This window comes from Colias eurytheme, chromosome 16, assembly GCF_061535395.1.
Source record: "Colias eurytheme isolate Ceu_HAF_F1 chromosome 16, ilColEury1 Martin Lab GWU primary, whole genome shotgun sequence".
NCBI lineage: Eukaryota > Metazoa > Arthropoda > Insecta > Lepidoptera > Pieridae > Colias > Colias eurytheme.
Genome location: NC_142995.1, coordinates 4,286,105 through 4,310,111, shown reverse-complemented (window position 1 = coordinate 4,310,111; position 24,007 = coordinate 4,286,105). Strand labels below are relative to the sequence as shown.

General features: G+C 36.1%; 2 protein-coding genes across 10 annotated transcripts in view; one reads left to right on the top strand and one right to left on the bottom strand.

Moving 5' to 3' along the window:
- Positions 1-2,288: 2,288 nt before the first annotated feature.
- Ih (hyperpolarization activated cyclic nucleotide gated potassium channel Ih) overlaps positions 2,289-24,007 on the bottom strand; it is a 201,308-nt gene continuing 179,589 nt past the window's right edge. For 6 of the 9 annotated variants that reach the window (XM_090110932.1, XM_090110931.1, XM_090110938.1 and 3 more), the window contains 8 exons: positions 10,904-11,067; positions 10,066-10,208; positions 8,899-9,036; positions 7,674-7,775; positions 7,110-7,259; positions 6,620-6,838; positions 5,489-5,753; positions 2,289-5,160 (listed from right to left, as the gene is read on the bottom strand). In XM_090110932.1, the coding sequence (XP_089967058.1) occupies positions 4,532-5,160; positions 5,489-5,753; positions 6,620-6,838; positions 7,110-7,259; positions 7,674-7,775; positions 8,899-9,036; positions 10,066-10,208; positions 10,904-11,067 (1,810 nt within the window). In that variant the 3' untranslated portion in view covers positions 2,289-4,531. The remainder of the gene's footprint in view (positions 5,161-5,488; positions 5,754-6,619; positions 6,839-7,109; positions 7,260-7,673; positions 7,776-8,898; positions 9,037-10,065; positions 10,209-10,903; positions 11,068-24,007) is intronic. The other 3 variants (XM_090110933.1, XM_090110935.1, XM_090110936.1) reach the window with 3 other exon arrangements.
- On the top strand, positions 20,979-22,043 carry LOC149901723 (uncharacterized). The gene is made up of 2 exons (XM_090111242.1): positions 20,979-21,651; positions 21,822-22,043. The coding sequence occupies exons 1-2, from the start codon at positions 21,024-21,026 to the stop codon at positions 21,890-21,892; spliced, it is 699 nt and encodes a 232-aa protein (XP_089967368.1). The 5' UTR covers positions 20,979-21,023; the 3' UTR covers positions 21,893-22,043.

Here is a 24,007-nt window from a genome sequence, read left to right as displayed (position 1 = left end):
GCAAGTTACAGCACTATTCTCTATCAGTTACGCCCCATTGGCATGTATACATGCCAATGGCGCGGGCAACCATCCTTTTTTTTATAATCTCTCGCTTCTGATTAGGGATGTGTAGCTATATATTATTATAACTTATCGAGTTTATTTATTAAGTTTATATGAACTATAGGTATTATTGTGGAGTGTTTATTTGTAAATATCAAAACAACTATTACCTTTAAATAAAGGGAATTGCATTAAAACTACATATTTATTTTCCAATCATTTAGTTTAATACTTGAGTTATTACAAATACTAATTATATGTAGGTACCTATTTAGGTCAATTACCATATTTTGATATGACATAGCGACAATTTGTATCATAAGAATATTCTAATAAAGGCACTGATTAGACTTATTAGGTAATAAATTTTGAAAACTGCTCGCTCACTCGCCCGCTACTCGATAAAATATTTTTACAACTTTCCGCACTTAACAACACGGCACGCGCTTACGACGTCACCAGTCCGACATCTATTCATGTCAATGGCGCAGAAGGGATTGCATATCGATACTGTGCTAGGGATGCGCATGATTGGCGAAAAGGAAAATATTCAAATCAACAATATCCACAATATAGACAATATGGTATTATACCAAAGAATGTAGTATTTACCTTTTTTCTCAGTGACTAAGCTTATATATTTTTTTTGTAGTTATTACAAAAATTAAGCGAATTAGAGTAATTTCGCTGAAATTTTAATGAAGTTACTTGAATATTACACTACATCACTAGTAGGCACGTATACATGTCATTGGCGCGAGAGAACATGCTTTTTTAGCCATTAATTAAGTTATTTTTTGTAATCAAATATTTGAATAACTACTTGGCAATTTTGTTTACTGTGTACAATTATGTAATAACTGGGGATTCAGTTCATAAACTGTATAAATAAAACACGTAAAAGTAAAGGTTAAATATGTTTATTTTGTATTTATCTATGATCTGTTTCTTGGCATGTATAGGTGTCGTTGGCGCACAGGGCACGATTGCGCATGACATCTATAGATGTCATTGGCGTTCAAAAGGTTAAAAGATAGTTTCGTAAGGAATGCGGTTCATTATCGCGTTTTAAATTCAACTTTATCTCTTAGTAGATAAAGATTAAATTTGTATATTTTCTTTCCATGATAGTCTCGTCTCTTTCTCTCTCGAAACATGACTCGATTATTTGTCTTGATCATATCGTTAAACGATACATCGACGATTATTAGAAATTGCATTTAATTAGAAATGTACGTTAAAAAATAAAAAAATATACACAAATTAAAGGTTATTCCATCTTTTTTAATATTCGACATGTTTGAATTGCTTCTGCAAGACTTGACAGTGCAAAACGGCATTTTTAGCGGAGCACTCGCAGACGTCCTTTCGATGTTTTACGAATACGCAGAGTGTTTGTAATCGATTACGCAAGTAGTTTTTATGAAAGCATAAGATTTTTCGATTCGAATAATCTTATACCTCGGCAAAAGGGGAAACGCCTGCGAGTGTTATCCATTACTTAATGATCTAAGCTTTTTTATGCTAATGCGGGAAACAATAAGGTTCCTTAATTGCCTGGTTTAATTTCGTAGGTACCCACTCAATGCGTTAGAAGTTACCATAGTAAACAGTAAACACGTCTGATAGAGAATAACCTGTGAGTTTAACAGATGATGATCATCTACTTGCATTTCAAAAATTGGTCAGTGAAAGAAAATATACACTTTACAATTAACCGACGACAATTTACTATGTATCTCGCCAACAAATCACCCTGTATTTTATATAGACATTTTTGGTCCACACATATGCCTCTAGTGTATTAGCACAGTAAGTCACTTAATATTAAAAATAATTTTATAAATTAATTATAGGATCTAAGCATAAGATGATCTTATATTATGATGCGTATATTAATTGCTCAAAGTTGTATGTATCAGATAGATGGCTCTATTTCCGTTAATTTTCTTTGACCACGCAGACGTAGCCACGGTTAACAACTTGTGTGTTATAAAGATTGATTTGAAAGTGTGTAAAAATAGTTATCATAGGTTGTACACCTACCTATGATAACTATTTTATAAATAATTTAATTTTCTTCTGTGCTGACACATATTACTGAAGTTCAGTCACTAATCTCTTGTATAAGGAAAGGTTGGACCGATATTGATGAATTTCTTGTGCGAGTTCACAGGTTTCAGTATAACAGGAGATGTGTATTTTACAGGTACCTAGGTATAGGAAATAGTAAAACAACGTAGTGATTTTCATCATTCTTTTAATGCATTTTCTCTAATTTTCTTGACAGCGATGAGCACTTTTGGTGAAAATAGATACCAGAAATCAGTATAATATAATTATAATAATTATACACTAATTAACAGTCCAGATAAAAAAAATCTTGTTTCGTATAGTTTTCTCTGTTATAACCAGCAGCTCAACTTCACAATAAAAATAGATCTCTTCTATAAAATTTATATACTTTACAAAAAGCATCAATGTCAGATAAAACAACAGTAAATAAATGCTTTCGGGGATCAAACGTAATATAATATTACTCTGTAGATAAATTGACTGAACGTCACTCTGCTAAGATCTCAATTGTATAAATATCTTAAGAGTACAAAGTACCTATTGGTGTTAGTCGCCAAAACTGAAAACTAGGCTGCATTCATCTACTAGTAAGCTACTGCGTATTGGTTCGTCATTCATTATCTATATTTTGGCTAAAAAGTCAACGTTTGCAAAATTATTTTACAAATTGTTATGATACTATAAGAATAATTAGTCAACGATGAAACGTGCCAAAGATGCGGCGCCGGCGGCGGTCGGCTCAACGACTACTCTACTCTAACCAAGGGGGTTCGTTGCGGTCATCTAATGTTGCTAGTCAATACGATTCCAAGAAGCACTTGCGAAATGTCTAAGGGCTCACTGCCAATGAAAATATCAGCTAAAAAGGCAGAATTAAATATGTCAAATAGAAAGAAGTATAAGCATCGTCCATGCACAGTTGAGCTATTATGTCTTACGCTATGATGTCGAGTATCGCCGAGCCGGCGGCAAGACAGCAGCCTAGCTGCACTATCACAACGTAATTCGTCCGAATTTATTACCGCTCGGGCCTACTTAATCCTACGAAATGATCACTATCGATAATAAATTAATTTTCCTACAATTAAAATAAGGTACCAAGTGTAGTGTGCATCAATTGTTGCGCTGTACCGCGCGCTTCGGTTTAATTGACTGGACCGCTCACACGTGTCCGTTTATCACTTCTATAAAACAATACACTAAAAGGCGAATCCTCGTACTTACAATATTTACATAAACAAACGATTCAAGCGCTACTGATTCGAATCTACTTAGGAAACCGAGAGAAATTGTATGCCATGAGGCAGATAATATGACTATGAGATGTTAAAACAAGGAAGCGACGGTGCTACTGAATCGTGAGACTTTTAAAGTTGTGCGTCACTTGTGCACTGCGTGCTGCGTCAACACTCGCTCGCCCGCATATAATAATAATCTATAAAATTAAATCATTATTCTACTTTTACATTTATATGGTTAGGATTCATTGGGCTTACGATATGTGGAAAGATGATATTATTAACAATACTAACAAAAATACTATTTAATTACCTAAATAGAATAAATAAATTTCTAGTAAACCTAGTTGTACGTGTGTTTGTTTTGAACCAACCATTTTTTATTGTATGTTCTTAAAATATGTTAAATAAATAAAATTGTTTTAAGTTAAAATATTGTTGGGAAAACACGACACGTACAATATAAAAGTAGTCTTAAATACATCTAAAAAATATTTTTGTTACATATGATTGCGATTCTGTGTAAATGCCTAACCGAAAAATATAAAAATAAATTTATATGGCACAAGATTATAGTAGGTTATGTGTGCAAAAATAGGACATGTTACACGACTATCTAAATAAAGCGAGGCGAACGAGTCATCACACAACTCTACACATCTCTACGCTTCAACGTTTACATAGTAAGTAATAATATAATAATAATTATCAACAACTTCAGATATATAATAATCTCCGTTATCGTCTCTACCGGCAACGATAAACTCTGAACGTTCACTCGCGAACGAATGTCCGTCAACCGTCAACAATGAAGGTTCACGTACGCCAACAAAGCATAAAATAGTGATATCTTTACATTTCAGTCTAGTCTACATAATTTTCTCTTTAGTGGCAAGGTATTACTATAAGACTCGATAGTTTCAATATATAACAGTGTCTATATAATCGGAATACGTCGCGTATTCGTCACAGCGTCGATGATATAAAATTTAACCTAAATAACACAGGAGAATTAAGTATAAGATCACAAAATGAGATTCGGCGGGCGCGTTCGCCCGGCAGAGTCGCAGCTAATACTCGCGTCTACGCTACACCTAGCGAGGCGCCGCGCGCTCGCACTAAGCCTAGTATTGCTATCGGTCGGCCGTCGCGGCCTAGCTGAGGGTGCGGCGTCAGGGGGCGAGGCCGGCGTCCGACTTGTGGAAGCTGGCGCCGCCCGCCAGCGCCGGCGGCGGCGCCTGCGCCGAGCTGAAGTCGTGCTCGGACTTGGGCCGCGGCAGCGCCGCCGCCACGCCCAGCCCGGGCAGCGCCACGCCCGCCATGCGGCACGACGCCGCCTGCAGCGGCTGCAGCGCCAGCCCCAGCGAGCGCTCCGACAGCCGCGCCACGCTGTCGTCCGACAGGCTCACGTGCTCCGCCTCGGCGGCCAGCGCGTTCACCACGGCGTTGATGGTGTTCCCCTCCGACGTCGTGTCGTCCTCCCGGTGCGCGACGAGGTTGGGGTTCTTGCCGATCTTGTTGAGACGCTCCGCCGCGACGCTCTCCATCGTGCGGCGCATTAGTGGATATTGGTCGAGTACAGCGTTAAAGTGGTCCACTGATAAGGAAAATAGGTTGCAATAAGTCTCGGCGCGGACGGAGGCAACTCGTCGGGCATTCGTCAGTAGACAGATCTCGCCGAAATAAGACCCGTCCGATAGACTGGTCGCTACTTCGCCGTTCGCCATCACTATGTCTACTATGCCTTCTTGAATAAAATACATCTTATTTCCGATGGTTCCTTCTTTTATGATAATATCACCTGAAAAGAAGAGGAAAAATTTTATAGTTATTTTTTTTAACAAAAATCTGTAAGTTAGTAAACTTTTCTGCAGAAAAAATATTTTGACGTTATTAAAATAAATCGTAAATAACCTTACTCAAATGAAAATTAACTACTTAATCATTCCAATGGAAATCAATTAATATACCGAAATAAGTCCCCTGTTTAGTATCGAAAATACGTTATAGTGTATGATAGTATTTATTTAAAATCGTAATTCTGTAAAAGTTGTATGGAACCGATAAGAAATAAGATTTTGACTCTATATTATTCATCTAATTTTTATAGAAAATGCTCAAATATTTACCAGGCTGGAAGACTTCATAACGCAATTTAGTGACGACATCAGAAACAAAGTTGGAGTCAGCGTTTGCGAAGAAAGGCACGGATGCGACCAGCGACCGGCAGTTGTAGTTGATGACGTCTTCGCGTAGCTTTTCACTCAACTCTCCAAGGATTAGCTCCTCATCGAAGAACTTCCCTTGGTACCGATGCTCGAAGTACTCTGTTATTCTCTGGCGCATCTCACGCGGTAACTTGCGATACGCCATGTATTCTTCAACTTGTTTCACCTGGAAGAAAATGGGTTTATATTAGCTATAAAGGTAAGACTCTTGCAAAACACTTCCTTTGTTATTATACATCTTTGCTTTCACGCTCACACTATTGTAAAGATATAGACATGATTGATCGTGCGATCGTGAAGTTATTTTAAATTTAAACCAGAATAAAAGTTTCACTATAACACTTTTCCTGTAGGTACACAAACTAAAGTATCGTTTAAATAAGGGTGCAGTTATTCTGGCTTATAATAATAATTATGATAATAGCTCTACTCTACACCATTGATGTTAGTTACGAATGGATTCGAAATGAAAACTGTCATGAACACTGTGATGAAATACTGACGTCCTATACATATTAGATATTTTATGAAACGACTATAAATTGGACGTATTTTTAAATGAGAAGTAAAACAGGTATAGATAAGTGAAAGAAGCTGGATAATTATTTCCGTAGATAAATTAAGATTCTTGAACTGTTATAAACGACTGTGCATAAAACAAACTACTTATAGTGATTATCAAACGACAATCATTTTATAAACTACGCCCAATTAAAACACCGGTTAATATAATGTGAAAATGATTCCTAAGTGTGTGAAAAAACGCATAATCTTGTGATTTGCAACAACAATAACCCACTAACGAACATTCATTCTGTACTCACGTCTAATCTCTGAAACAGGCAATTATGACAGTTAATTAGTTTTTAAACACTATACGGATGGTAACATGACTGATTGAATTGATGACTTTTATTTATGGTATTTTATAGGGGATTTTATTGAGGTATTTATTTAGATTTAATATTTAAATGTGTTCATAACAGCTTTAGTGACATTAATAAGTAAAGCCTGGTGGGGAGTAGTTCGTACCTTTTCTCGATATTGTCTACGCGAAGAGTCAAGACTCTGAATCAAATTAGTTGCATGACCCAGGAAGAGGGCATAGCAGGTAGCACCAGAGATCATGGAGAGCATCGTGAGCCACATGTCCGTGAGCGACTGCGGCGGGAAGCGGCCGTACCCGATGCACAGCATGTGGGACATCGCTTTGAACAGCGCCCATGAATACTGCTCCAGCCAATAAGCTTCCTGAAAGTGAATAATAGAGTGTAAGTTATATTGAAAACAAACGTAGAAATAGGAAAAGGATCAATCTGAAGATTAAGCTCAAATCGTCATCATCATCATTTAAATCATTAAACTTCTTCTTTTAAAGTAAGTTCAATTAAAAATTTATTAAAAACAGGGTAAATTGATAAGTTTTCTTAGGAACTAATGTGAAAGAGCGAGTATAGGTAGATACATATTACGTGAAGTTTACAGAATATTTTTTTGTGATGAAAATAATAAAGATACTTACTTGTAATTCGTTTATTGCCACCCACGAATTAGGCGGAAATCCTTGAAGCATAGGCACAAGGAATTGAAGACATCCAGACCAATGACCGATTAATAACATCATGCAGATTAAGTTGAATATCCGCATGAAAACGGACGCCATGTTGAGAAACTGCGGAGGAAACATCGAGGATTAGCATCGTATATTAAGGGAACGTCGCCTCTAAAGGAAGCCGTGCGGACTGCGCGCGACAAGGACGCTCGAGGTCAAGCATCGCGATGATCATCTACCGATGAATTCGTACACAGTGAGAGAAAAGTATGAACGCGTGAGGCGATTGTCGAGCGAGCATGCTACAGGCGGGCGGAGCGGGCAGATCGCGGGCCCGGAGCCGCCGCGCGGGCTCGCGACCTGCCCGCGGCCCGACGCGCCTCCGCCCGCGCGGCCGCCGGCGGATCGGGGAACGGACACGCCAACGAAAGAGAGGAAGCGAAGCGAACGCAGCGGTGTAAAGGACGCCGGCGGCGCCAACATGCTAAGCGGGCGAACGAGCACATGCGCGCCGGCTCGCGCCGACCCTGTTACCTTAAATATCAGATTGCTTTTCGTGTCACCCTTCTTTTTGGCAACGTCGGAGCTGAGACGTCCCCTCCGTTCCGTGCGCTTTTTTTGTAGATTCTGCAAGATCTAGAAAACAAGCGAGAAACACGAGATAGTAGGAAGAGAGCGAGGCGCCCGGGAGAGCGCGGTCGGAGGTCGTCGCGGGGTGTGCGGGGCGGGGCGGGGGCGCGTGCGGGCAGGCACTAACACCGACACGAGCGGGAAGGGCTAGGCCCCTACACTAGCTAGGAACGCGCGAGTCGCATGCGGCACCTGCGAGGTGAGGTCACGGGAGCCTCCGCCATCGGGGCCGCCTGGCTCGTCGCTCGGTTGCGGGCCGGGGCTCATCTGCACACACCGTCACTGTCACGTCAACACCACCACCCTCCCCGTCCTTTACTTCTCACTGACTCTCCGCATTCTTACGAACTGTCCCCGTTTACCGTTTGCCTATCTAACCTAGCTTCTTGTCTTTGTGATTTATATTGCTGCTGTTTACTTTGTTATATGTTACGTCATCGAGATTTTTTTTTATTTTATACACTACGTTAAATACATATAATATATTAGTATAACACTTTGATATTATCTGGATGATTATAATAAAATTAAAATGGTATCGATCGTTATGCAAAGCGTAGCTGATTTGTAATATCGCATCAGCATAATGCTAAGGCTTCGAAGAAGCAGCAACATAATATGAATTGTTTTGCAAATAATTGACTCTGTGAGTGTGGGACGGTTTGGGTCTGCGGTCTGGACGATTTATCGCGGCGCGACGCGGGCTTCGGAAATTTGAAACGGATAGTTTACGAGTGAGAGCGTGCTTAGGCAGAAATAAGCTTGCAGAAAGGCAGTAGAGAAGTGCAGAGCGGGACGGGCTCACATTCAGTGGGGGTGGGGGAATGGTATAATACAGGATTACAACACACTTCCAATAAGACCTTATTGGGATCACTAAAATCTAGAACATTTTAGACCAATATTAATAATAATTATAAAACATTTTCATCGTATTATATACAAACACATATGCCAATAATTACGTATTTCGTATGCATCAATTCCAGAATCATTTAATCCAATATTATATTTAAGTTAGTAGGTGTTCATCTCATGTTAGTCGATGTGAGCGTAATGTGTTAGAGCAGTGTTAGTGGGGAAGTAAAAATAAGTAAAAGTGTCGGCTAGAAGAAAGATGATGGCTTACATATACTTCCTCCCATTGCGATACGTATCGGACGAGTCTTGAAAGTCGAAGTAGTCGAACCAAAGATAGAAGTTTTGCTAACCGAAGTATCCTTAAAGCACGACCGGCGTGAAGAATTTGAAAGCTTTCACTAAAATCCTGTGAACACAACCAAAAATATATTAGTATCTGGCATTCACTGTGGCGCTCCGATGAACTTAGGATCGATCCAAAGCAGCACCAGGAGAAGGCCCTAAATATACGAAGTGTAAAATCATGCATTTAGGTTACATGAGTAAGTAGTTATCAGGCCAAAGAAAAGTGCCAAGCATATACTGTACATATTAAAATTGCTATAAACTTCTTAAAAGTCTCCATTAGAAAACTGGGTTTTGTATTAGTATCATAAAAGCTTAGTACATGTCAAAAGATAAGAATAAAGATAAAATGCTGTACATAATTTATTAAGCTTCAATATATAATATGTAAATGCTAACGATTTTCATTAATATCGTTATATTTCTAAGTGTTAGTAATAATAAAAAGTACAATTTGGTCGTGTTGCATATTAAAATAAATAAAAAGACGAAAAAAATTAGCGAAAAATTGAAGTGTTATGGTAAAAAGATAAAATTAAAAAGAAAATCTATGAAAAACAAGCATAACCATGCTGACAAAATTATGTAATTATAGTTTTACATAAAAGGAAAAGGTACATCGAAGTAAGTTTGCAGTTATATATCTACAAGGTGCGACATTTGAAGAGTTAATAGAATGTGCACAGAGTTTAAATGTGCATAAGATAGTCACAGATAATTCAGTAATATAACCTACAGATTAGGCTTATAAGCGAAGAAGATCATTGAGTGAGTTGAAATTGGATATAAACGTGCAGATAGACAAGGTTTTATTGTAAAATATAGTTCACATGTTCGAAGAGAAGTCTAATTCGGTGCAACCAAACCTTTCGAGGTTCCAAATAAACCTTATAAGTATGAGATCTAAAACACGACGCGTTGCACGTTCTCATGGCAGTTGCGTATATTGACAATGAGAAACGAATAAACAAAATAAAAACAAATAATGTTTGCTATAAAACAAATTACACCCAAGCTGAAACAGAATATCAACAACATAAAAGATAGATTAACTCTATAATAATAGGAACACGGCCAAATTGCAACGTACGTTTACCTGATTGAAGATCAAGAATATATAATCTAGTGGTATACTAGAGATGAGGTCCAGGAAGAACCACGTTCTTAAATAGTGCTTTGCTATTAACTTGGGATCTAATATCACTTGTTCTGCATTGTCTTGCTGCATAATTCCTGAAATTAAAAAGTAAATAAAGTTAAACAGATGAACTATTTATCTCTCAGACACAAAATGCATGTGCATGAATTTATTAATACCAGCACACGATAAGTTAAACGCAATTCCGCGTTATAAATCCGAAGAAATAATAAAGCACAATAAATCTTTATTTCAGTTCATCTACCGTATTATCTATTATTATAAAGCTTGTTTGTTAAACAAGTAGTGTTTGAACTATAGAGAGCACTAGTGGCTATAGTGTTATTCAAGTGTTTTGTATTCGAAATGCATAATAATAGTAGGTAACATGATTGAGTACATTCAATGGATTGTGAACAGCTCACCGATTCTAGTTTGAAACAATGTTAATTATTATGATTCTTGGCTACTATGTTCTTGAAATTTTAGAAGATTTTGGTTTTATATGCTCAAGGTTCATGACTATTTTATCTTTAAAAATTAATTACTCTATCGATTAAACTGCTTATCGTAATTTATCAAAGTTAAACTTAATCACGCATTGTAGCGACATTATAAGTAGGTCCGTTACCATTATTTTTTATTTTTTAATACTAATAATATTTTAAGATACTGAACACAGTTGTTTAACAGATATTATAGACTTAAATGTTTTGTGCGATGTTTGAAACTTATGTTACTTTGTGACATAGACTTTAATATATATAAATTGATTTACATCGATATTTACCTGTTCTAAAATTAACAACGATATCTATAAGGAATATAGTATCCGATAAACAATTGAAGGCTATCCACCGAGTGCTGAGGTCGTCGTTGAAGAAGGAGATGGCAACAGGCAGAATGATCAGGTTGGCGACTAACAAGAGCAGCATGCAGAGGTCCCAGTAAAATCTGAAACAAGAGATTTATCTTATTAATATAAACTCGCTTTACGTGGAATATGACATTATACATTTTTATCAGCTCAACCTAACTAGACATACTTCTTAAGATCTTTATTTTGGGTGGAAAATGGAAATAAAAGACTCAGTCATATTTTTATATATATATATCTATTATTCTATAAAAAAACCAACAGGTATAATCATTTATTCCACATGAAGAAAAACGATTTATTGATGCATAACAAACCAAAGAAAGAAAAAAATAGGCGGGCTTAATTTTTTTGTCATGATTGTCCAAAATAAACATAGATAATTATTCGATTCATTATCTGTTCCTTTCATGAAAGAGGTTCTTTGAATCATGAAATTGGCATTAAAAAGTCACGATTCACGGAGGGATGACCGCACGGGTAACATAATTCACTTTAACATGTTAAACCTGATAAACGGTTTAGCACTCAACTGAGGAAAAGCGTTATTCGTCTTGAGCACTAATGGTCAATGTACGAGCTGATTGGTGACATGTACATACAAATTATCCAATAAAGTGGCGATTTATCTGGTAATTGTACGAGAAATGATCTCATCTGTCTAATCTTGCACCTGAGTTCCCAAGAGACTAGTTTAATTCGTTTGTTAGAAATTTAAAGATATGTATATTCCGGCCAATTAATTTTCATGAATATCAAAGGTAAAGGTTGTGTTTGTCAATGTAATACCTACTACTATTCTCTTGTTTCTGTACTATTTTTTATGTTAAATACCGATTACCTTGCCTGTAGTGCAGTTTTATTATTCAAGAAAATATACTAATTAGGTTACCTACTACTTTTAAGGTTATTTTTGATGTATGATGAGGAAGTTTTAAGATTATTACCATTCATTTATTCATCTTTATTTGCAATTCCTTTTTTAACCTTCAATTCGCAGAAAGTGTTGTATTTTGTAATAAAGCAACAATTCAATAGACCATAAATTTGTACTTTCCCCACTGCGTGTCGCATCTTAAGTGGTAGTTCTGACTTCTGCGATGATCTAAGCCTTGTGTAATGTGAAATGACATAATACGTTTCTACAAATCATTTTTACTTAGGAAGTTGTCTAGGAGTTGTATTGTTGAACGAAATTCTTATTGCGTATTCACTACAATGATCATCAGGGATTGATAGCACTACGAGAATATTTTTTAAACCTATTGAAAGGTTTACATTTCAAATTATACATACAAAAATTTGAGAGCTTGCCCCGGTTTTTGCTCTGGTGCCATGAGAGTAAATCGCTTCAATAGTCTCTAATAGCAATCACGGTGACGTCAAAATCGGTTTCAACATGGTTTCAACTGAATTAAGCCAAGTCAGAGAGACAATACACAATTGAGCTTTATAGAGAAGAACAATAATAAATTTCGCCTGTAAACTAAAGATTTAATTTTGACAATTAATGCCGTCATGCTTTGTATTTACGGACTCGTCGCTAATTATGTTAAATTGTTTAATCAGCGTACGAAACGTTGTTAAAAATCCTCACTGAGACTGGGAAATGCTGACGGAAGCTGCGCCCGTAATTTAATTAAAACCGTTAAAAACATCTTTCAGTGCGGTAATGGATAAAGTTGGTTGAATGAAATTAGTACTAGATTTACTGATTAAAATTTAATATTGAATTAAATTAATTATAGTACACGGGGTAACCTTAATGAACGATTTTTAAATACCTCGAGAGTCAAGACGACGAATATTATTGAATTCTGGCGCATAGTAATATTAAGTATTACATTTTTTAAGAAGTATGAAACTTAAATAAGTAAGGTGAAGTATATAGATTTAACCGAATTTACTAATTACTCAATTTATACCCTTTTCAGTAGTAGATAAACACATTACACGTTTACTCCAAAAAATAAAGAATACCCTCCTTCATTGCCATAAATAAGCTTTTCACTAAGTAAACGAGCACAATGAAGCAAAAATGGCTAACAATATTAACACCTTAGGTGCAACTAACGGCATGGTACAGACTTGCTAATTAGAGCAAAGTGCAGTGCCCTAAATCAGGCCTAAGTACGGCACTAAGCTTCTGTCAACACTGCAGTTAGCTGATTTAGTGCATCGAGAGTTTCATTCATTACCTAGTACCTGAATAATGTCTAATACTTAACTAGGAAATAGTTTACGAACGAACAGGAGTATATAGTAGTAAATATAACTTAGTTGTTATTTATAGCATGAAAGAGCTGTAGTTAAAAATGATGTATTACGGATATAAAATTGAAATTATCTACGAATGTTTATGAAGATATTGAAGGTTGATGACAAATTAAGTGCGTATTTTGTGGTTTAACAAGGCTTCCTTCATAATCGGAGTTTGGCACCACATTTAAGTATTTATTGTTGTGTAGATATTATAAGTGAATAGTAAAATTCATATTTTATATAATTAATTGCAGTAATAAACAAATGGTTTTATAATCCATAGGTATCTATTTATTCTTGATATAAAATGTATTTCACACAACTCTAAAAGAAAATGCTTTACTGAAAAATAATTATGTTCGAAACCCGTTAACCCCTTTTCTTAATTTAGCAATGACTGATGTTTGCAAATATAGCAATATTGGTATTTGAAACGATTGCCGGTACTAGCCACTAGCAAAGCGGCGCCAGCGTTCTGTACTTCTGTAGTGCAACTATTTTGTTTCATTGATCTTTCGACAACCTAAATAATTATATCTGTATTACATATTATATGACGTATCAAACTGAAAAAGTATTATTAATTATTAATATATTTAGGTACTAACTTACTCTACTTTAGGTGTAATCCTTGATTTTAAATAAATTTTTCCACAGAAAGAACGAGGATGTCATATTATACTGACTAAAGAATAGCACTAAGTAGTCTTAAATTTTCAAATAGGTATTTTAATGCATCTCGCCTAATATTCGCTTTCGAATGCAAATTGGTTTATATAGATACATAATAATTGACGATTCCTCTTACTACTTGAATGAAATAATATACCTTAGTCATATCTTTCGAGGTAAAATTACATAAATCATTCGCAAAATTCATGTCAAAACTAATCATGACTGTATCAATTTCCAGAAAGTTTCATCATAATATACGCTCACGTAGTTCCCCGATATTAAAAATGAAACACATGTTTTGCTTGGCATTTCCGAACACGCATGAAATGAAATAGAAGCCATCGTAAAGGGAAATGAGCCAAATCTAATAACCGTAAAACATTTATAGTCAGTTCTTGTGATCATCAATTCTTAAATATGACTACCAGATGATGGAATCATTCATAATATTTAATGTTAGACTAGTCAAATAGGTCATGATTATAAAGACAGTGCAGTTAGAAATTGTCCTCGCTATTGCAGCAGTGGTCTGCAATTATTGTTTCGGTTATCTTAGCTATACCTGCACTAGCTACGTAAATATATATATACTAGCGGTCCGCCCCGGCTTCGCCCGTGGTACATATGAAAAATAGATGTTGGCCGATTCTCAGACTTACCTGATATGCACAGAAAATTTCATGAGAATCGGTCCACCCGTTTCGGAGGAGTATGCAGACTAACATTGTGACACGAGAATTTTATATATAAGATATACTAACTAAAGTCTACTTTCCACTGAATCAAAACTTCAGAAAAATAAAAATTTCTGTGTATCTTTATTTTGTAGTAAAAATAATATCTTCTTATTAGGAGTAATTTTCATACCTATTTGCCGTGGTGGTCGACATTGCTAAACGAAATGGAAGTGTGAAATTATAACGGAGAGGCTTTATTCATCTTTATTAGAAACCCGATAACCCCCTTTTACATCTAACTACAGTGGGCATGATGAGATGAAGCAGATGTGTTGGTTTCGCAATCGATTTTTATAATGGGACGTTGGGGATTCGTGGTCTAACAAATGAACCTTTATGTACCTGAATCTACACAGAGAATTTAAAGCTTTACTTTTAAGTCTAGTAAAGAAACAAATACTGAAATGATCGTTAAGAAACCAAATACGCTTCAAACCTGAAATTATAAAAATTACTAGGTATGTGTTATAGGCAAACTCCGAAGCTCCAGCGCTCCTAGGTTGGACTGGTCAATCCTCAGGTCAGACTGAATGACTTAGTCAAAGCCCAAACAAACGTAAATTTTCGGCCTTTGACTAAACAATTTTCGTCAAACCTGGGAGAGACTAATTTGGTCAGGCAAACGTCAAAACACAATTTTATTAAATCGGGGTTTGACGAGTCAAACTCCGATATAGGTATGAAGTGTCTTATCTTCGTATATTTGGAAGCATTTTATCATTTAAGCAGCTTTCAAGTCTTAAGAACCGCTAAACTCTGCCAGTTCTGACACCTGATTGGTCAGCTTGCGTGATTTTCACTTTGAGATGCTTTGAGAGAATGCCGTGTGGCATTAGGCCCGCCTTTTGTACGATGTGCAATAAAGTATAAAATAAATAAATAAATGCTTTGGAATATACGGAGGTTAGTTTGTATAAGATTAAGTATAAAAAAATAACATTTTTTAAATTTTGATGTTTATTGTTTTAATAATTTCTGACATGGTGAGGCATTAATAATATAAGAGCCCACGACGGCCAGACTTTCCTTTCTTTCGGAAAGTTGAAAGTTTCTCTGTATATGTCTCCGATACAGATAAGAACGACCAGCGATTATCAAGTCTGGGTTGTGGTTACTTTGGCAGGAAACAGGTAGTAAGGGTGTATAAAATTGTACCTAACTTTCATTATAGTTTAAAAGCTAAATTTTATATATGTTACTTGGGGACCTATAAAAAGACATTACCTTAAGAGCCAGACAGTTTTCATGGTTCTTACATCTAGCCAGACACATTTAAAAAATAACTAACATATCATCAAATTCACAGTGCCGCGCGACACTTGAGTGTGAGCGCACGTATTTGTTCCGGTGTGTAAATCTCAATTAATTTATTCTCGGTTTCGAACGTTCCGTGAGTTAACAATGGACGGGGTCGCCCAGCGGCCTCGTACCTACAGTACGCGTAGCGACATAAGTGCGGAGGGTTTTGATAGTGCGGTAATAATGGATATAACAAGTTTACAGACTTCCAGACCTGAGAAACGACCAAGAAATGAAAGTGACGAACAGGAGAATTTGGTTTCGGAGGAGGATGTAGAATATAAATTGGTACAAAGCAGGAAAAGTAAAAGGCTTTTGCGTCAGGATTCTGGCGAAAAACGAAATTTAATTACACAAGACATTAACACTTGTATTGAAGTATGTATATCTTCGGAAAAGCCACTCCCAAAAAGAATCGGTTTTGCAAAATTACTTAAAGAGTTAAATATAACAACAATTCTTAACATAAAGTATAAAACCCCATATAAAATCATCATGAACGTCGAGAATAGGGAGATAGCTGAAAAATTGATAAATTCCAAAAGAATGAAAGAGCTAGGATATCGCTGTCGTATAACTACCGAAGTAAGTCTCACTTTTGGAGTTGTTAAATATATCGAATTAGAGATGAAAGAAGAGGATTTGCAAAAAACCTTCCAGAGTGACTATGAAATTGTGTCAATAAAAAGACTAAAGAGGCTTAACGAGGAGAAGCAATGGGTTGATAGCGAGACAGTACGCTTTTGTTTTAAAAGTGCAGTTTTACCTAAATATGTACTTGGATGTGAATGTCGATTTGAAGTCGAACCGTATACGTTTCCAGTATCGCAATGCTCAAACTGCTGGAAGTTCGGGCACTTGAATCGGTCTTGTCCAAAGAAAAAACTTACTTGTCCAATGTGCACTGGTGACCACAAGGATTGTGACACTCAAACTTATCGCTGTATAAATTGTGGAGGAGATCACCCATCATTCTTCAAAAAATGTCCGTCTTTCATCAAAGAAAAGGAGATAAGAAGTCTTATGTGCAAAAATAATTACACATACAAAGTAGCTTTAAATAAATATCTAGAACAAGAAAAAGATAGTGAAAAATACAAAAAGAGTCTAAACGAGCATTCCTTGCATAATTCTGAACAACCGCTCAAGACTTTTGATACTGATATGGTGGAAGAGGAAATAAATAAAATGATGGATAGTGACAGCGAATCTGAGGTTAGTTACGTCAGTTATACAGAAGAAGTTAGCTACGCAGACATTGTCCGTAATAATAGTAATAAAAGTAAGACACTAAAGAAAAAGGAATCAAGAAAGAAACGACTGAAAAACGTAGTCAGAGAAAATCAGTTACTTCATTCGCAAGAGGTAGATACAATGCCTCAAAGAGAAGAAAGTTATCTTGAAAATAAAGAACTACAAGAAGATAGAGAGAAACGAGCTAGAAAGAAAAATTTGGATAGGGAAAGGCTTAATGAGTCTATATGGGATAAAATTCAAAGTATTTTTTTTACAGACACAACAAATTTGGAACAAAAGTTTGTTAAAATAGTTAAATTAGTACTAGATGCATTTAAGACATTTATTTTAAAAACTGTAAGTAGCTGCGATACGCTTAGAAATTTTATAAGTTTGTTTAATAATAATGGACAGTAATAGTCATAATATATATATTAGTGCTGGGCGAGGTTCTGGGGGGTCTATTGACCGACATCTATGCATTGCTCAATGGAACTCCCAGAGCTTATTTCCAAAAAGACAAGATCTCGAATTACTTTTAAACCGGGAGAAAATTAGCATATGTTTAGTAAGCGAAACTTGGTTTAATTCAGACGCTGTAATTAATATACGCAATTATAATATTTTTAGAAGAGACAGAAATGATGGCTATGGAGGAGTTGCTATTATTGTCCATCGTTCTATACTTATCCAGCCCTTTCCTATAATAACCAGGAATCCTGGGATAGAGGTTATTGGTATTAAAATACTAAATTGTAAGCAGTTAAAGTTTATCGCCTCTGTATATTGTTCACCGTCTGTAAGGACCTCACAATGTGATTGGGATGATATTTTTTCTTTGAGTGTTGAAAAATCTATAATTGCTGGGGGCTTCAATGCCCATCATACCAATTGGTCGAATCGAAACAATACAAGAGGCCTTCAATTGTTCGATGCTTCTTCCGATTTTAATTATGTTGCATTAAATTCTGGTGAGCCAACTAGAATTAGATTAAGTAATGGTAGTCTGCAGGAAAGCTCACCCGACGTAACATTCGTTTCAACTGATATAGCTGTGTTTTGCAAGTGGAGTGTCTCAAAAGAGACCTTAGGCAGTGATCACATAATAATTAAAACCCTCTTAATTAGTGATGATGGTGGTAGTATAATTAAACGTCGCAATTTTAAGAAAGCGGACTGGAATATATTTCGATCTACTTTTAGCGAATGTTTTTCTGAAAATTGTATAGTGTTAGATAGTGATAACATTCAATCAGTATACGATAAATTTATAGAAAACATTAATAATGCGGCCAATGAAAGTATACCCTTTTTTAAAATTGATACATTAGATCAATCAAAAAATTTTAGACCCAAACACTATTGGTGTGCAACTATATCCCACGCCATAGCCAAACGACGTCTAGCTTTAAAGACCTTCAGACGTAATCCTACACCTGATAACTTTGATAGACTTTCAGAGTGTATTTCTGAAGCTCAAAAAGTAACTAGACAGGTAAAAGCTAAAAATTGGCAGAGTTTCTGTGATAGTCTCGATCAAACCACAAACTCTTCGGATATGTGGAGAAAGATGCGCTGGATGAAAGGTATGCGAACTACTTCATTTCAAGCTTCCGATGACCAAAAAGAGCAGTTACTATGTTCACTAGCACCTGATTTTGTTTTGCCCTCACATTTAACGTTTAAATCTAATAACTGTGAGCTAGAAAGTGAATTTAGCTTTGCAGAACTTTCCAAGTGCCTGAAAAAGAAAGACAGTTCGCCTGGCACTGACGATATATCTTATTCTATGGTTTATAATCTGCCTGTGGCGGGAAAGTACCACCTCCTTAATATATATAACTGTGTTCTTAAGAGTGCAGTGATACCGGATCAATGGCGCGATATCAAAATAGTTCCCATTCCTAAACAAAATATCAATAATCAGGCCCCCCCTAAATTCAGACCGATTTCCTTGATGTCATGTGTTTGCAAGATATTTCACGCTATGCTAGCTAAGCGCCTCGAATGCTTCGTAGAGAGGAACAAAATTTTGCAACCTTCCACTTCAGGATTTCGTAGAGGTCAATCTAGTATAGACTGTATTGTACGCCTTGTATCGGAAATTCAAACCGGTTTTTCTAAGTATACTCCGACATTAGCTTGCTTTCTGGATATTGATAGTGCATATAATAACGTCTTAGTTGACCAGCTTGCTATAATATTAGATGAACTGCATGTTGGAACAAAAGTGTGTAACTATTTATACACGTTCCTCAAAGTAAGACATTTAAAAATTTATGGCGCAACTAATAACTCCACTGATGCTAAAATTCGGTGGACCGGAAAAGGCTTAGCACAAGGCGACCCGATATCCCCCCTTTTATTTAATATAGCCACCTCTCAACTATATAGATCCCTAGATAGCAACATGCGTAGTTTACAATATGCTGACGATTTTGTATTTTATATACAAAATAAAGATTGTAATTTTAGGGCTTTAAAAATGTCTCAATGCATTAATTCAATTTCATTAGCTTTGGCTCAAATTGGTTTAGACATCTCATTGGTAAAAACACAGTTATGTTTATTTAGTAAAGCAAGAAGACGTGAACAAGTATCGATTGTGATTAATAATAATTTAATACCATTTGTTAACTGTGTAAAATATCTGGGGGTATGGCTAGATAGCTCATTATTATGGAATCTCCATATAAATGAGCTTCAAGCTAAGACTCTTAGATTTCTTAATATTTTGAAAGTGCTAGCAAGTTCGTCCTGGGGAGTACATCCCATACACCTTCGTAGGATTTATATATCGTTGATAAGGAGTAGACTGGATTATTCTAGCTTCGTTTATGACTGTGCTGCTAAAACTCATTTATTAAAATTAGACCGTGTTCAAAATGCTGCCCTTCGCGTTGTAGGTGGCTACATTAAAACCACCCCCATTCATGTGATGGAATATGACTTGTGCATTCCGCCCCTTTTTTTACGAAGAAAGTACTTAGCTTATAAGTTTTGCCTTAAAGCCCAATCAATGTCAGGTAATATAACGTTAACTTTTGTAAACAATTTATCACAACAAATTAACACACTATATTTTCGGAGAAAGAAAAAACCTCTGCTGGCTACTGTTTACAACGAGACCGTAAAAGAAAAAATAAATACTTGCTCTTCTTTAAATATTTATAATTTAAGTATGTGGGTTTCAAATTTCAACGTTGATAACATACAAACCACAATAGATAATATTATAGCATCCAAAAACAGTTACAACAAGCAAATACTCAAATGTAATACATTATTAACTTTGTTCAATAAATATGAAGGTTGGGTTAAACTGTACACGGACGGTTCGCAGACGCAAGATGGTCGCGGTGCTGCTTTCTATGATCCCAGTCACAATGTGAGGCAGTCATATAAGATTGTCAATGTGTCTCAGCATTCAATAATGTTTGTGGAACTCTTTGCGATCTCTGAAGCGCTCTCTTATGCTATTGGTGCTGGATATGAAAAGGTGGTTATTTTATCTGATAGTAGAAGTGCCTTACAACATATAGCTCGATGTGCTTCTGGAAACAGAGGCGCAGCGATAGCTTATGCAGTTATCAATAAAATATTGGCACTGATCGCTGGAAGAAGGTCTGTTGTGTTGCAATGGGTTCCATCTCATGTTGGGATCCGTGGTAATGAGGTGGTGGATCATATGGCAAGGGATGCAATTTTAAATGGTACCGAAGTTTATATTACACCCGAATATTCAGAAGTCTTAGTTAAAAACTGTCAAATTCTGTTGAACGCGAGTCATTACGCTCCGTAAATTTTAATCCCATTTTCGCAAAATGTCGCAGTCTAAGCTGGAGAAAGTGGTTTCTGAGCTGCACAAATCCATTGTCGAGCTCACGAAAAAGGTGGAATCGTTGGAAACTATAATAAATGAGCAGAATACTTTGATTAAATCTCAGGCGGATTCAATATCGAAGTTAACAAAGCAGCAAGCAACTGATTCAAGTACCTCCAAGTTGCAAGAAAACAATGAGGTGTCATTAAAAAATAGGCCAATCCGAGCCGCTAGACTTCGTGTACCATTGGTCGCCAACGACGTGCGCAAGAAGCGTGATGTCCTGCAGGGCGCTGCGTCAACGAGCGACGCCGCTTCCGCGATGAGTGCGAGCGAGGACGACTGTGCCAACTCCCTCGCACCTATGCAAAACGCGAACACTCTCATCGACGCAAACGCCGTACAATCAACGGACAATAATAACTGGATTCAAGTTAAACATAAACGCCCAAAAAATGTAATGCGCGGGAATGCAGCCCCGGGAAATTCGATGATCGAAGCTTCTGAAAGATGGAAATACTATCATTTGTTTTACGTAAAGGCGGGAACCGCTTCCGAAAAAATTACTGAACATATAATGAAAACTTGTAAAATCGATAACTGCACAGTTGAAGTATTAAAATCGCGAGGTAATTATTCGTCTTTTAAGATTGGCGTACTTGCAAAAGTATCTCAGCTGATTATGGATGTCAACAATTGGCCGGAGGATGTTTGTATAAAGCCGTGGCGCAATAACTTTCGTAAACAAAGTAGTGATCAATAAGTTTTGTTATCTGACTATTACCTATCAAAATTGCAGAGGTTTACGCAGTAAAACTACGGAGTTCAGAAAGTCGGTGTTTAATTCTTCATCACACATCTTTGCATTAACAGAAACATTTTTAAACGATTCTGTGTGTGATTCGGAGTTATTTCCCAATAATTATACAGTTATAAGGAAGGATCGTGCAAATAACACAGGTTATGGAGGTGTTTTATTAGCGGTACGCAGTGAGTATTTAGTGAAACGTATATACGATGTAGATGGTCTTTCAAATGATAAAGAAATAATCCTGGCTTTGTTATCATACAAAAATATTAGGTATTTGTGTGTTGTAGTGTATATTCCTCCGAGTTATAATGATAACCAATTTTCGAATATCTTATTTGTGATAGAAAATGCATTAAGTAAATTTTCACCGATAGATGTACTCATTTTAGGAGATTTTAATTTATATTCCATGAGCAGGCACTCAAACGAGACATTTAATTGTTTTACTGCCTTTTGCAAACTAAATCAACATAATAGTGTTTTAAATAAATCGGATAGAATGTTAGATCTTGTTTTGAGCAGCATGTCATTGCAATGCGTATCTGTGAGCGGTGATATACCACCTCTCGTACCCATGGATGCACACCATCCACCACTCGAAATAACAATAAAGTGTAGGCGAGGTACAGCCCTCGTTAGTAAGGATGAGGAACCTCCTCCATCCCAGGAATCTTTAAACAAATCTTATCAATATTTTTGTGACTGGAATTTTCGGAAAGCTGATTTTAGTTTATTATATTCTATTTTTGAGAATACAGATTGGTCTGATATTTATGCTATAACAGATACAAATGAAGCCGTTGACTTTCTTTATTCTAAAATTTGCAAAAGTTTAAGCTATTGCGTACCTTTAAAAAATGTTAACAAGCCAGTTAGTCGTTACATTTATCCTACTTGGTATACGGCGGAGATAATTTATAATATTAAAAATAAATATTATCACCACAAAACATACAAAGCAAGTGGTAATTTAGTTAACTTTGAACTTTTTAAATATTATCGTGCCTTTGTAAAGAAATTGATTAACAAAGCGTACCAAGATTATACAAATAGAATTGGTAGTGAGATTTGCAATAATCCTGCAAATTTTTGGAAATTTGTCAAAGAACTTCGTAAAAGCAGATGCGCTACGGGTTCATATAATTATAACAATAAAACTTTAGTTGGACAAGATGCTGTAAATTCGTTCGCTGAATATTTTAGTTCTGTATTTTTGCAAAATTCTCCCCGCTTAAACGCCGAAGATGCTTTACAAATTTCTGATTCAAATTTTAATAATTCTTTATATGTACAAATTGATAAATTTAAACCTTCTGAATTAAAACTTGTCAGTAAAAAATTAAAGTCGCATTCCGCCGCCGGACCAGACGGTATCCCGCCCTTCGTAGTTAAGGATTGTATATCGGTTTTTCTGAGTCCCTTGTTACACATATATAATTTATCCATCCAGCAGTCATTATACCCCACTGTATGGAAAATTTCCCGTGTGACTCCCATACAAAAAAATAGTGATAACTGTGATATAACTAACTACAGACCCATAGCCGTGTTGTCGACATTTGGTAAATTATTTGAGATGCTACTTAATAATAGAATTAAACGACAAATTGAACCTCATTTAAGTGATTGTCAACATGGGTTTAGATCCAAGCGATCGACCACAACTAATCTCACAAATTTTTTAAGCTATGTAAACGCACGTATGGATGAAAAGAAACAAGTTGACGTCGCCTATTTTGATTATCAAAAAGCTTTTGATAAAATAGACAACGACATACTATTACATAAATTTGCTCTGTTTGGCTTCAATCCGAAGCTTTTACAATTTTTCGCTAATTATCTAAAAGATAGGAAACAGTACGTACAGTTAGGAAATTATAAATCAAATATGTATTACACGAGATCGGGTATAAGTCAAGGCTCGAATTTAGGGCCAACCCAGTTTTTAATTTTAGTAAACGATTTGCCAAATGTAGTCAGCACCGCTAGATGTCTGATGTTTGCTGATGACCTCAAGTTATACTTAACAGTTAATAACTTTACCGATCACCAAATGCTTCAAAATGATATAAATTCTGTTGCCCGGTGGGGTGTAGAAAATAGTTTGCTTTTTAACACTGAAAAGTGCAAAATGATGACCTTTTCGCGCTCCCTAGTGCAACAAAACTTCAATT